This window comes from Gorilla gorilla, chromosome 4 (genome assembly GCF_029281585.2).
Source record: "Gorilla gorilla gorilla isolate KB3781 chromosome 4, NHGRI_mGorGor1-v2.1_pri, whole genome shotgun sequence".
NCBI lineage: Eukaryota > Metazoa > Chordata > Mammalia > Primates > Hominidae > Gorilla > Gorilla gorilla.
In genome coordinates this window covers 49,924,845-49,937,762 of record NC_073228.2, presented here as the reverse complement: position 1 = coordinate 49,937,762, position 12,918 = coordinate 49,924,845, and the positions used below count along the sequence as shown (strand labels likewise).

General features: G+C 54.2%; 1 protein-coding gene and 1 pseudogene across 1 annotated transcript; both read left to right on the top strand.

Moving 5' to 3' along the window:
* The first annotated feature begins 1,524 nt into the window (after positions 1-1,524).
* LOC101151180 (protein tyrosine phosphatase type IVA 2-like) lies at positions 1,525-2,709 on the top strand (annotated as a pseudogene).
* Positions 2,710-4,660: 1,951 nt separating this feature from the next.
* Positions 4,661-12,887, top strand: NAGLU (N-acetyl-alpha-glucosaminidase). Its single transcript, XM_004041610.4, has 6 exons — positions 4,661-5,088; positions 5,831-5,978; positions 6,785-6,931; positions 7,116-7,201; positions 9,398-9,654; positions 11,466-12,887. The coding sequence occupies exons 1-6, from the start codon at positions 4,706-4,708 to the stop codon at positions 12,674-12,676; spliced, it is 2,232 nt and encodes a 743-aa protein (XP_004041658.2). The 5' UTR covers positions 4,661-4,705; the 3' UTR covers positions 12,677-12,887.
* Positions 12,888-12,918: the final 31 nt, after the last annotated feature.

Here is a 12,918-nt window from a genome sequence, read left to right as displayed (position 1 = left end):
CCACATCTAGCACACCTAGTGCAGTCCTTCTGCAGAGTGGGCCACTCCCAGCCCCGGAGCAGCCTTACTCAAGCCCTCCCTGATCAGATAGGCAGCCTGACAAGTTGCACTGCCTGGGGAAGAGCAGCAAGAACCCTGCTCTGGGAGTTAAGAGTTCCCGGTTCTAGCCCAGAGCTGCTTTCCTTACTAGTTATTGATCTTGCCGAAGTCATTTCCTGTCTCTGGCTCTGTTTCCCAATCTGTAAAATTGCTACTGGAAAGGGGTCCCAATCTAGACCCTAAGAAAGGTGAGAGAGCGAACAGGCCCCGGAGACAAAAAGTTCTTATCTGAGCAATTTAGATAAGGAGCAATCTAAGGAGCAAAGACCACATGTTGACCATCAAACAGGCCATCTGGAGGCAAAACTTGTCTGGAGAATTTAGAAGTAATCCCAGCACTTTGGAAGGCTGAGGTATCTATGGATCACTTAAGGTCAAGAGTTCGAGGGAGCGGCAGCGGCGGCCGGGCACGGCGCGAGGCGACGCCACAGGGCAGCGGCGGCAGCAGGAAACGCAGCGGCGGCCGCAGCAGCAGCAAAACGGATCGGTGGAGAGGCGCCGCCGCCGCCGGGCCGGGCGTCGCGCGCCGAGGTTCGGGGGGAGTCGTCGCAGTCGCCGCCACCGCTACCGCAGCCGCCGCCGCCACCGCCCAGGTGACTGAGGAGAGAGGCACCTCCTCGCTCCCGCCGCCGCCGGACTTCAATGCCCAGTCCCCAGCTCGCCAGCGTTTTTCGTTGGAATATACGTTGCACATTTATGGCGATTCTGAATGTGAGAGCAGATTTCTGCCAGGCTCAGCACCATAATTAACATTGCCTTGAAGACTTCTGGACACCGAGACTGGCCTCAGAAATAGTTGGCTATTTATTTATTTATTTATTTATTTATTTATTTATTTATTTTGAGACGGCGTCTCGCTCTGTCGCCCAGGCTGGAGTGCAGTGGCGCGATCTCAGCTCACTGCAACCTCCGCTTCCTGGGTTCACGCCATTCTCCTGCCTCAGCCTCCCGAGCAGCTGGGACCACAGACGCCCGCCACTACGCCCGGCTAATTTTTTGTATTTTTAGTAGAGACGGGGTTTCACCATGCTAGCCAGGATGGTCTCGATCTCCTGACCTCGTGATCCACCCGCCCTGGCCTCCCAAAGTGCTGGGATTACAGGCGTGAGCCACCGCACCCAGGCAGCTTTTTTTGTTGTTGTTGTTTTGTTTTGTTTGAGAGAGAGTTTCCCTCTGTCGCCCAGGCTAGAGTGCAATGGCGCAATCTCGGCTCACTGCAAGCTCTGCCTCCCGGGTTCAGGCCATTCTCCTGCTTCAGCCTCCTGAGCAGCTGGGACTACAGACGCCCGCCACTGCGCCCGGCTAATTTTTTGTGTTTTTAGTAGAGACGGGGTTTCACCGTGTTAGCCAGGATGGTCTCGATTTCCTGTCCTCGTGATCCGCCCGCCTCAGCCTCCCAAAGTGCTGGGATTACAGGCGTGAGCCACCGCGTCCGGCCAGCTTTTTTTTTTTTAATTGCAAGCATATTTCTTTTAATGACTCCAGTAAAGTTAAGCATCAAGTAAACAAGTGGGAAGTGACCTACACTTTTAACTTGTCTCACTAGTGCCTAAATGTAGTAAAGGCTGCTTCAGTTTTGTATGTAGTTGGGTTTTTTTGGAGTCCGAAGGTATCCATCTGCAGAAATTGAGGCCCAAATTGAATTTGGATTCAAGTGGATTCTAAATACTTTGCTTATCTTGAAGAGAGAAGCTTCATAAGGAATAAACAAGTTGAATAGAGAAAACACTGATTCATAATAGGCATTTTCGTGGTCTTTTTAATGTTTTCTGTTGTGAAACATTTCAAGATTTATTGATTTTTTTTTTCACTTTCCCCATCACACTCACAGGCACGCTCACACTTTTTATTTGCCATAATGAACCGTCTAGCCCCTGTGGAGATCTCCTATGAGAACATGCGTTTTCTGATAACTCACAACCCTACCAATGCTACTCTCAACAAGTTCACAGAGGAAATTAAGAAGTATGGAGTGACGACTTTGGTTTGAGTTTGTGATGCTACATATGATAAAGCTCCAGTTGAAAAAGAAGGAATCCACGTTCTAGATTGGCCATTTGATGATGGAGCTCCATCCCCTAATCAGATAGTAGATGATTGGTTAAACCTGTTAAAAACCAAATTTCGTGAAGAGCCAGGTTGCTGTGTTGCAGTGCATTGTGTTGTGGAATTGGGAAGGGCACCTGTGCTGGTTGCACTTGCTTTGATTGAATGTGGAATGAAGTACGTAGATGCAGTTCAGTTTATAAGACAAAAAAGAAGGGGAGTGTTAAATTCCAAACAGCTGCTTTACTTAAGATGCGATTACGCTTCAGAGATACCAATGGGCATTGCTGTGTTCAGTAGAAAGAAATGTAAATGAAGGCTGACTTGATTGTGGCATTTAGAGGGAACTCCTGGTACCTGGAAATGTGAATCTGGACTCTTACCTGTGTCATCAAAGTAGTGATGGATTCAGTACTCCTCAACCACTCTCCTAATGATCAGAACAAAAGCAAACAAGAAATCTCTCTATAAAATGAATAAAATGTTTAAGAAAAAAAAAGAGTTCGAGACCAGCCTGGACAACATGGTGAAACCCCATCCCTACAAAGGTTAACTGGGCTTGGTGGCATGTGCCTGTAATCCCAGCTACTCAGGAGACTGAGACAGGAGAATGGCTTGAACCTGGGTGGCTGAGGTTCCCGTGAGCTGAGATTAAAAAAAAAAAAAAAATCATACTTCCCTAGTATCTAAAGTTGATATCTGATTCCAGGCCTCTTTCAACTTTTTTTGTTTGTTTGTTTTTTTGAGATGGAGTCTCGCTCTGTCATCCAGGCTGGAATGCAAATGGCACGATCTTGGCTCACTGCAACTTCCACCTCCAGCGTTCAAGCGATTCTCCTGCCTCAGCTAGCTTCCCAAGTAGCTGGGACTACAGGCGTGTGCCACCAAGCCTGGCTAACTTTTTTTTTTTTTTTTTTTTTTTTGAGAGGGAGTCTTGCTCTGTCCCCCAGGCTGGAGTGCAGTGGTGTGATCTCGGCTCACTGCAACCTCCGCCTCTCCGGTTCACGCCATTCTCCTGCCTTAGCCTCCCGAGTAGCTGGGAGTACAGGCGCCCGCCAACACGCCCGGCTAATTTTTTGTATTTTTAGTAGAGATGGAGTTTCACCGTGTTAGACAGGAGGGTCTCGATCTCCTGACCTCGTGATCCACCCGTCTTGGCCTCCCAAAGTGCTGGGATTACAGGCGTGAGCCACCGCGCCCAGCACCTGGTTAACTTTTGTATTTTTAGTACAGACGGGGTTTCACTGTATGTTGGCCAGGCTGGTCTCAAACCCCTGACTTGAGGTGATCTGCAAGCCTCAGCCTCCCAGAGTGCTGGGATTACAGGCTTAAGCCACCGCTCCTGGCCTAAGGTTGGCTATTTTTATGGTTATTTCTTGATTATATGATAAACAAGGGGTGGGTTAGTAATGAATTTTTCAGAAAAGGGGTGGGGATCCCCCCCAACTGAAGGTTCCTCCACTGTTTAGACCATATAGGGTAACTTCTGGACGTTGCCATGGCATTTGTAAACTGCCTGGCGCTGCTGGGAGTGTCTTTAGCATACTAATGCATTATAATTAGCGTATAATGAGCAGTGAGGACGATCAGAGGTCACCTTCCTGTCTTGGTTTTGGCAGGTTTTGACCAGTTTCTTTGCTGCATTCTGTTTTATCAGCGGGGTCTTGTGACCTTTTACCTTGTGCTGACCTCCTGTCTCATCCTGTGACGAAGAAGGCCTAACCTCCTGGGAATTCAGCCCAGCAGGTCTCTGCCTCATTTTACCCAGCCCCTGTTCAAGATGGAGTCGCTCTGGTTGGAAACTTCTGACAAAATGACAGCTCCTGTCATGTTGCTGCTGCTGCCGCCAATGGACAGCCTTTAACGTGCCCGCCAGCCCTGCTCCACGGCCGGCCTGGGCTCACATGGCCCCATCCCTCCTCGAACCTCCTAGCCTGTTAGTTACTCAAATCTGCAAGTTCTCTGCCTTCTCAGGGCCTTCAATAAATGCATTTCTTCTGTCTGAAAGGCTCTTCCTTTCCCTCTTCTAGCCAATTCCTATTCATCCCTGAGTTTCAGATTAAAAGTCACTTCCTTTGGAAACCTTACTTCGCTACTTCGCTACTTCCTGCACTACTTCGCAGCATCACAACTATGATGGAAATCCTTACTTACGTTAAATATCTGGTTTCTAGGTGACCTCCCTGACGGGGACGGTAGGGACCGTCTTCTCGTTCATCAGTAGGGAAGTAGCTATGGCAGTGCCTGATACAAAATAAACTCCAAATGTGTATTTATTAGATGGTTGGATGGAAGTTATTTGCGTGTGAAAGCGCGTTTTACCCGAAGGCGCTCTGTGAGGGCCAGCGGGTCCCCTTCGGCCCTGGAGCCGGGGTCACACGCTCCCCACCGAGTGCGGTCACGAGACGCCCCCAAGGGAGTATCCTGGTACCCGGAAGCCGCGACTCCTGGCCCTGAGCCCGGGCTTGGCCTTCGGGTCCACGTGGCCGGAGGCCGGCAGCTGATTGGACGCGGGCCGCCCCACCCCCCTGGCCGTCGCGGGACCCGCAGGACTGAGACTATGGAGGCGGTGGCGGTGGCCGCGGCGGTGGGGGTCCTTCTCCTGGCCGGGGCCGGGGGCGCGGCAGGCGACGAGGCCCTGGAGGCGGCGGCCGTGCGGGCGCTCGTGGCCCGGCTGCTGGGGCCAGGCCCCGCGGCCGACTTCTCCGTGTCGGTGGAGCGCGCTCTGGCTGCCAAGCCAGGCTTGGACACCTACAGCCTGGGCGGCGGCGGCGCGGCGCGCGTGCGGGTGCGCGGCTCCACGGGCGTGGCGGCCGCCGCGGGGCTGCACCGCTACCTGCGCGACTTCTGTGGCTGCCACGTGGCCTGGTCCGGCTCTCAGCTGCGCCTGCCGCGGCCACTGCCCGCCGTGCCGGGGGAGCTGACCGAGGCCACGCCCAACAGGTACCGCCCCGAAGCTTCCCCGCGTCCGCCCGAGGCGCTTACCCCCTCCCGGAGCCGCTGCCACCCAAATCGGGAGGCTGAGCGGGGAGCGCTGGCTGGAAGGCCCAGCTGCGCCGCCTCCAGCAGCTGTGTGGCCTTGAGCCAGCCACTCTGCCTTTCAGAGCCTCGGCTGGCCCACCTGAAAAACGGAAAGAAGACGCCTACCGTGCAGTGTTATTGTGAGGATTTGCACGATGATGGGCATAGAATTTGTGGTGCACAATTGGTGATGAGTGAATTTTCTTGCCTTCCTCCCCCACCTTCTCTTTGAACCTGCGGACTGAGGAAGGACGCCTCCATCCCTCACCCCAGAGGCCTGTGTTCCAGCGCCTGCCACACTATGGAGTGATGTGTTCACACAGCTGTCCTCCCCTGCCCATCTGTTAGACTGTGGGGGCAGGGATTCCCCGTTCCAGGAAAACACCGTGCAGAGGAGGGGCTCTGGCATTATGGCATGAAAGTGGAATATGCCACCCAAATACCCGCCAGGCTAGAGGGCCCTGGGAGAGTGCAGGGGACGAGTGCCTCAGAAGCCCAGCCCGGGTACCTGGTCTCAGCTCCACCTGGGGTGGGTCCCAGTGTGCAGCAGAAGGGCCGAGTTTGGAGCCCCTCCCCTCTCCTCTAGGTGGGGGATGGGGGATTTGTTCCAGGGCCGTGGACCCTCCAGGGTGGGATGCGCCCCTGCTCATGACACTGCCCGCAGGTACCGCTATTACCAGAATGTGTGCACGCAAAGCTACTCCTTCGTGTGGTGGGACTGGGCCCGCTGGGAGCGAGAGATAGACTGGATGGCGCTGAATGGCATCAACCTGGCACTGGCCTGGAGCGGCCAGGAGGCCATCTGGCAGCGGGTGCGTGCCCACTGTCCCCTCCCCACCCTCCTCTATGGCGGGAGCCACCCTAGGTGTTTTCACCCACCCCCCAGCATGGGCGCAGTGTCTCTCTCCAGAAGTGCTTTCAGTGTGCACAATGGCTTGGGCCTCCTAAAAACTGAGGCTTCCGGCCGGGCGCGGTGGCTCACGCCTGTAATCCCAGCACTTTGGGAGGCCTAGGCGGGCGGATCAGGAGTTCAGGAGATCGAGACCATCCTGGCCAACATTGTGAAACCCCGTCTCTACTAAAATACAAAGAATTAGCAACCTGGGCAACAGAGCGAGACTCTGTCTAAAAAAAAAAAAAAAAAAAACTGAGGCTTCCAGTTTGAGGAGTGGGGCTCCTTCCCCCATCTCCCCTATGCAGCCAATCACCTGGTCACTTGGATCCAACTCATGGGCAGCTCTAGATCTGCCTCCCTGGAAGCTTCTGTGCTGCAACGGCTGCTCCGGCTGCTCCAGGTGCTGCTTAAGCTCTTCACACAGCTGCCCTGCCCTTCCATCTGGCACTCTTGCTCCATGAAGCCTTCTAAGGCCTTCCTCTTGAGGGAAAGCCCCTTTGTGCCCCATCTCCTCACCCATGCGACAAAGGCGACACAGTGAACTCACCTATTCACAGGTCTCTTTCCTCTGGGCTGTGGGCTCCTTGATGGCAGGGTTCGGATTTTGTCTCAGTAGCCCTAGTGCCCAGCACAAAGAAGCAATGAGTGAATGGTTGTTGAATGAATGAATGAATGAATGAATGAAGATGAATATATTTCTATGTGTGCGCCCTTCTTCCTCAGGTGTACCTGGACTTGGGCCTGACCCAGGCAGAGATCAATGAGTTCTTTACTGGTCCTGCCTTCCTGGCCTGGGGGCGAATGGGCAACCTGCACACCTGGGATGGCCCCCTGCCCCCCTCCTGGCACATCAAGCAGCTTTACCTGCAGGTAAAAGGATGGAAAAGGGAAGGGGCAGAATCGGTGATAGATGGTCATGGGCCTAGGAAGGGTGGTATTAGGCCGGCCCCAGGGCTCTTAACTGAGGCGGGGGGCTCCGTGTATCCTGGGAGATGAGGGCCTTCTCATAGGACAGCAGTGGCCATGCTCACCACCCTTCCTTCTGTTCCTCCAGCACCGGGTCCTAGACCAGATGCGCTCCTTCGGCATGACCCCAGTGCTGCCTGCATTCGCGGGGCATGTTCCCGAGGCTGTCACCAGGTGAGGTTCCGCTCACCCCCTCCACTTAGCTCAGAGAGGGAATTTTATTTCCTTCTAGAACATGACTTAAAAACTTAAGCTCTGGGCCGGGTGCAGTGGCTCACACCTGTAATCCCAGCACTTTGGGAGGCTGAGTTGGGCGGATCACCTGAGGTCAGGAGTTCGAGACCAGCCTGGCCAACATGGTGAAACCCTGTCTCTACTAAAAATATAAAAATTAGCTGGGCATGGTGGCACGCGCCTGTAATCCCATCTACTTAGGAGGCTGAGACAGGAGAATTGCTTAAACCTGGGAGGCAGACGTTGCAGTGAGTCGAGATCATGCCATTGCATTCCAGCCTGGGCGACAAGAGCGAAACTCTGTCTCAAACAAACAAACAAGCTCTGGACGTAGGCCTGGGTTTGATTTCTGACTCTGCTACTAATTAGCTGTGTGACTTCGGGCAGATGACATGACTGCTCTGTGCCTCAGTTTCCTTACTTGTAAAATGGGATCTCTACCCACTTTGCTGTAGGGTTTGTAATTATCTCTCGATCTATCTGTGACTTTGCACAGAGTGCTAGCAAATAGCAGCCCTTAGGAGTGGCAGCAGGGGTGCTCCAGTGTCCCTTGTCCCTCCTGTTCCTCTGTGCTTCCCAGCCATCCTCTCACATGTGGTTGGGAAAAGTCTTCAAGTTCCACCTGAGACCTCCCCTCCTCCAGGAAGCCTTGCTAGTGCCCCCCATGACCTCCTTTGCACCTGCTAGTGTCTGGCTCCCATACTCTCGTAGGACTTAATGCATGCCAGTGGCCTCCCTGCCCGCCTCTTTGCCCCCATCACCAGGTGGCAGGAAACTCACTCATTCATTCAATAAACTTGGTCCAGCTGTCTGAGGCTGCCAGAACTGGCTGTGCTGGGTCCTGGGAGGCGGCAAGAAAGGTGCCCAAGGGCTTACCCCTGATAGGGGAGATATGTTGGCTGAAGGATACAATGCGGGGACAAGGACAGGAATACATGTGGGTTCTGCTCTCCTCTGCCGGGAGAGAGGGGCAGGAAGGGCTCAGGGCAGAGCCCAGCCTTGAAAAATGAGTGTTGCTTGGACGGACGCTTGGCTAATGCTTGTAATCCTAGCGTTTTGGGAGGCTGAGGCGTATGGATCACCTGCTATCAGGAGTTAAAGACCAGCCTGGCCAACATGGCAAAACCCCATGTCTACTAAAAGTACAAAAATTAGCCAGGCGTGGTGGCGGGCTCCTGTAATCCCAGCTACTCGGTAGGCTGAGGCAGGAGAATCTCTTGAAGCCAGGGGCCAGAGACTGCAGTGAGCCGAGATCACACCTCTTCACTCCAGCCTGGGTGACAGAGTGAGACTCCGTCTCAAAAAAAAAAAAAAAAAAAAAAGGAAAGAAAATTAAACACCTCATGTTCTCACTCATAGTGGGAGTTGAACAATGAGAACAACATGGACACAGGAAGGGGAACATCACACACCAGGGCCTTTCGCGGTGTGGGGATCAAGGGGAGGAGTAGCACTGGGACAAATACTTAATGCATGCGGGGCTGAAAACCTAGATGACGGGTTGATGGGTGCAGCAAACCACCATGGCACATGTATACCTATGCAACAAACCTGCATGTTCTGCACAGAACTGAACTGAAAGTATAATTAAAAAAAAAAAAAAAAAGGCTGGGTGCGGTGGCCCACACCTGTAATCCCAGCACTTTGGGAGGCCGAGACGGGCGGATCACAAGGTCAGCAGATCAAGACCATCCTGGCTAACACAGTGAAACTCAGTCTCTACTAAAAATACAAAAAATTAGCCGGGTGTGGTGGCGGGCACCTGTAGTCCCAGCTACTAGGGAGGCTGAGGCAGAAGAATGGCATGAACCCGGGAGGTGGAGCTTGCAGTGAGCTGAGAATGCGCCACTGCACTCCAGCCTGGGGGACAGAGTGAGACTCTGCCTCAAAAAAGAAAAAGAAAGAAAAAGGAGCGTTGCTTGTTTCAGGCCACAGGAAGGGGAGAGATAGTGAAAGTTTTTCAGAGAAGGTGGCCAGGGAAGGAGAAGAAAGGACTGTAGGCAGAGAGCATAGCCTGTACAAAGCCATAGAGGCAAGAGAAACCAGGAGCTGTAGAGAAGTTGGCAAGGCTGGTGAACACTATGGTGAACACTGTGGCGGCTTCCATGAAATGTCTGAGCTTTTGCTCCCCACTAGGGTGTTCCCTCAGGTCAATGTCACGAAGATGGGCAGTTGGGGCCACTTTAACTGTTCCTACTCCTGCTCCTTCCTTCTGGCTCCGGAAGACCCCATATTCCCCATCATCGGGAGCCTCTTCCTGCGAGAGCTGATCAAAGAGTTTGGCACAGACCACATCTATGGGGCCGACACTTTCAATGAGATGCAGCCACCTTCCTCAGAGCCCTCCTACCTTGCCGCAGCCACCACTGCCGTCTATGAGGCCATGACTGCAGGTACAGTGCCTGGGTGGGGTGGGAGAGCCCCCCAGACCCTCAAAAAGAAGGGAGTAGCAGATGTCAGTAGGGGTAGGCAGAGGGACTGGAATAATGCCTCGCCATAACACTCAGTACTTTATAGTTTACCAAGCACTTGTACACATGCGTTGTCTCAGTGAATCCCACTGTGGTTGAGAGGTGAGCTCTGGAAGCCGACAACCTGGGTCACACCTCGTGCTCCTATTTCCTGGCCGTGTGACTTATGACTCATGACCTCCTTCCCAGTGTCTCATTTGCTTTTCCTGTAAACTGGGACTACCTCATAGGTAGAATAACGCCTGGCCCAGAGCAAAGGCCACTAAGAGCTAGCTATGAACAAGGATTTTGTTTCATCTCTGCGTGGTTGCTGAAGTAGGCACTGCAGGCAGGAGGTGAGTGGATGTGCCTAAAGGCACTAAGTGCGCATCCTGCTACAAAACTGTGAAGCCAGGGCTCCTTCCTGCCACTTAAAGGAGGAGTGGAAGGGAGGGCGCCCAAGTCAGGAATGACTTAGTGGAGAGGCGTCTGTGTTGGCCAGGAAGGGAACAGATCAGCTCAGCCTTTCTTGAGCAGTACTGCTCCAAGTGTGACCCAAAACCAGCAGCAGCAGCAGCAGCAGCCCAAGCTGTGAGATGGCAAATTCTCAGGCCCTACCCAAGACCTGAAGCAGAAGCTACATTTTTTTTTTTTTGAGACAGATTTCACTCTGTTGCTGAGGCTGGAGCACAGTGGCACAATCTCATCTCACTGCAACCTTCGTCTCCTAGGTTCAAGCGATTCTCCTGCCTCAGCCTCCCGAGTAGCTGGGACTATAGGCACCCGCCACCACGCCCAGCAATTTTTGTTTGTTTTGAGATAGAGTCTCACTCTGTCGCCCAGGCTGGAGTGCAGTGGCGCGATCTCAGTTCACTGCAACCTCTGCTTCCTGAGTTCAAGCAGTTCTGCCTCAGCCTCCTGAGTAGCTGGGATTACAGGCGCCCCCCCACCATACTCGGCTAATTTTTGTATTTTTAGTAGAGACGAGGTTTCGCTATGTAGGTCAAGCTGGTTTCAAACTCCTGACCTCAAATTATTCGCCCACTTCAGCCTCCCAAAGTGCTGGGATTACAGGTGTGAGCCACCTTGCCTGGCCAATTTTTGTATTTTTAGTAGAAACAGGGTTTCACCATGGTGGCCAGACTGGTCTCAAACTCCTGACCTCAGGTGAACTGCCCACTTCAGCCTCCCAAAGTACTGGTATTACAGGCGTGATCCACTGCGACTGGCCTTGATTTTGTTTTTGAGATAGAATCTTACTCTGTCGCCCAGACTGGAGTGCAGTGGCACAATCTCAGCTCACTGCAACTTCTGCCTCATGGGTTCAAGTGATTCTTGTGCCTCTGCCTCCCGAGTAGCCGGGATTACAGGCACCTGCCATTACGCTAGGCTAATTTTCGTATTTTTAGTATAGACAGGGTTTCCCCACATTGGCCAGGCTGGTCTGGAACTCCTGGGCTCAAGTGATCCACCTGCTTCAGCCCCTCAGAGTACTGGGATTATAGGTGTGGGCCACCACGCCCATTCAGAAACCTCCATGTTTTAAGGAGCCCTCTGGGTAACTCTCATGTTCACCCAAGCTGCTGAACCCTGTCCTGGAGTTTTCAGGGGGACGCGTATGTGCCACAGAGCGTCCCGCTGGTGGGGGTCATGGGAAGCCATGACCTGGGATAGACAGTCATGTGGGGTGAACATTCCCTGGGCCCTCTGTCTCATCACTCCTCTTCTCTGTTCCCCCCACCTCCTGTCCACAGTGGATACTGAGGCTGTGTGGCTGCTCCAAGGCTGGCTCTTCCAGCACCAGCCGCAGTTCTGGGGGCCCGCCCAGATCGAGGCTGTGCTGGGGGCTGTGCCCCGTGGCCGCCTCCTGGTTCTGGACCTGTTTGCTGAGAGCCAGCCTGTGTATACCCGCACCGCCTCCTTCCAGGGCCAGCCCTTCATCTGGTGCATGCTGCACAACTTTGGGGGAAACCATGGTCTTTTTGGAGCCCTAGAGGCTGTGAACGGAGGCCCAGAAGCTGCCCGCCTCTTCCCCAACTCCACCATGGTAGGCACGGGCATGGCCCCCGAGGGCATCAGCCAGAATGAAGTGGTCTATTCCCTCATGGCTGAGCTGGGCTGGCGAAAGGACCCAGTGCCAGATTTGGCAGCCTGGGTGACCAGCTTTGCTGCCCGGCGGTATGGGGTCTCCCACCCGGACGCAGGGGCAGCGTGGAGGCTACTGCTCCGGAGTGTGTACAACTGCTCCGGGGAGGCCTGCAGGGGCCACAATCGTAGCCCGCTGGTCAGGCGGCCGTCCCTACAGATGAATACCAGCATCTGGTACAACCGATCCGATGTGTTTGAGGCCTGGCGGCTGCTGCTCACATCTGCTCCCTCCCTGGCCACCAGCCCCGCCTTCCGCTACGACCTGCTGGACCTCACTCGGCAGGCGGTGCAGGAGCTGGTCAGCTTGTACTATGAGGAGGCAAGAAGCGCCTACCTGAGCAAGGAGCTGGCCTCCCTGTTGAGGGCTGGAGGCGTCCTGGCCTATGAGCTGCTGCCGGCACTGGACGAGGTGCTGGCTAGTGACAGCCGCTTCTTGCTGGGCAGCTGGCTAGAGCAGGCCCGAGCAGCGGCAGTCAGTGAGGCCGAGGCCGATTTCTACGAGCAGAACAGCCGCTACCAGCTGACCTTGTGGGGGCCAGAAGGCAACATCCTGGACTATGCCAACAAGCAGCTGGCGGGGTTGGTGGCCAACTACTACACCCCTCGCTGGCGGCTCTTCCTGGAGGCGCTGGCTGACAGTGTGGCCCAGGGCATCCCTTTCCAACAGCACCAGTTTGACAAAAATGTCTTCCAACTGGAGCAGGCCTTCGTTCTCAGCAAGCAGAGGTACCCCAGCCAGCCGCAAGGAGACACTGTGGACCTGGCCAAGAAGATCTTCCTCAAATATTACCCCCGCTGGGTGGCCGGCTCTTGGTGATAGATTCGCCACCACTGGGCCTTGTCTTCCGCTAATTCCAGGGCAGATTCCAGGGCCCAGAGCTGGACAGACATCACAGGATAACCCAGGCCTGGGAGGAGGCCCCACGGCCTGCTGGTGGGGTCTGACCTGGGGGGATTGGAGGGAAATGACCTGCCCTCCACCACCACCCAAAGTGTGGGATTAAAGTACTGTTTTCTTTCCACTTAAACTGATGAGTCCCCTGGGTCTGTCAGAATGAG

Bases quoted from the DNA above. Each gene is read 5' to 3' on its own strand.
- NAGLU (XM_004041610.4), top strand. From the start codon at position 4,706: ATGGAGGCGGTGGCGGTGGCCGCGGCGGTGGGGGTCCTTCTCCTGGCC. The intron at 6,932-7,115 runs GTAAAAGGATGG...CTGTTCCTCCAG, and splicing joins TCAAGCAGCTTTACCTGCAG to CACCGGGTCCTAGACCAGAT. The intron at 7,202-9,397 runs GTGAGGTTCCGC...GCTCCCCACTAG, and splicing joins GTTCCCGAGGCTGTCACCAG to GGTGTTCCCTCAGGTCAATG.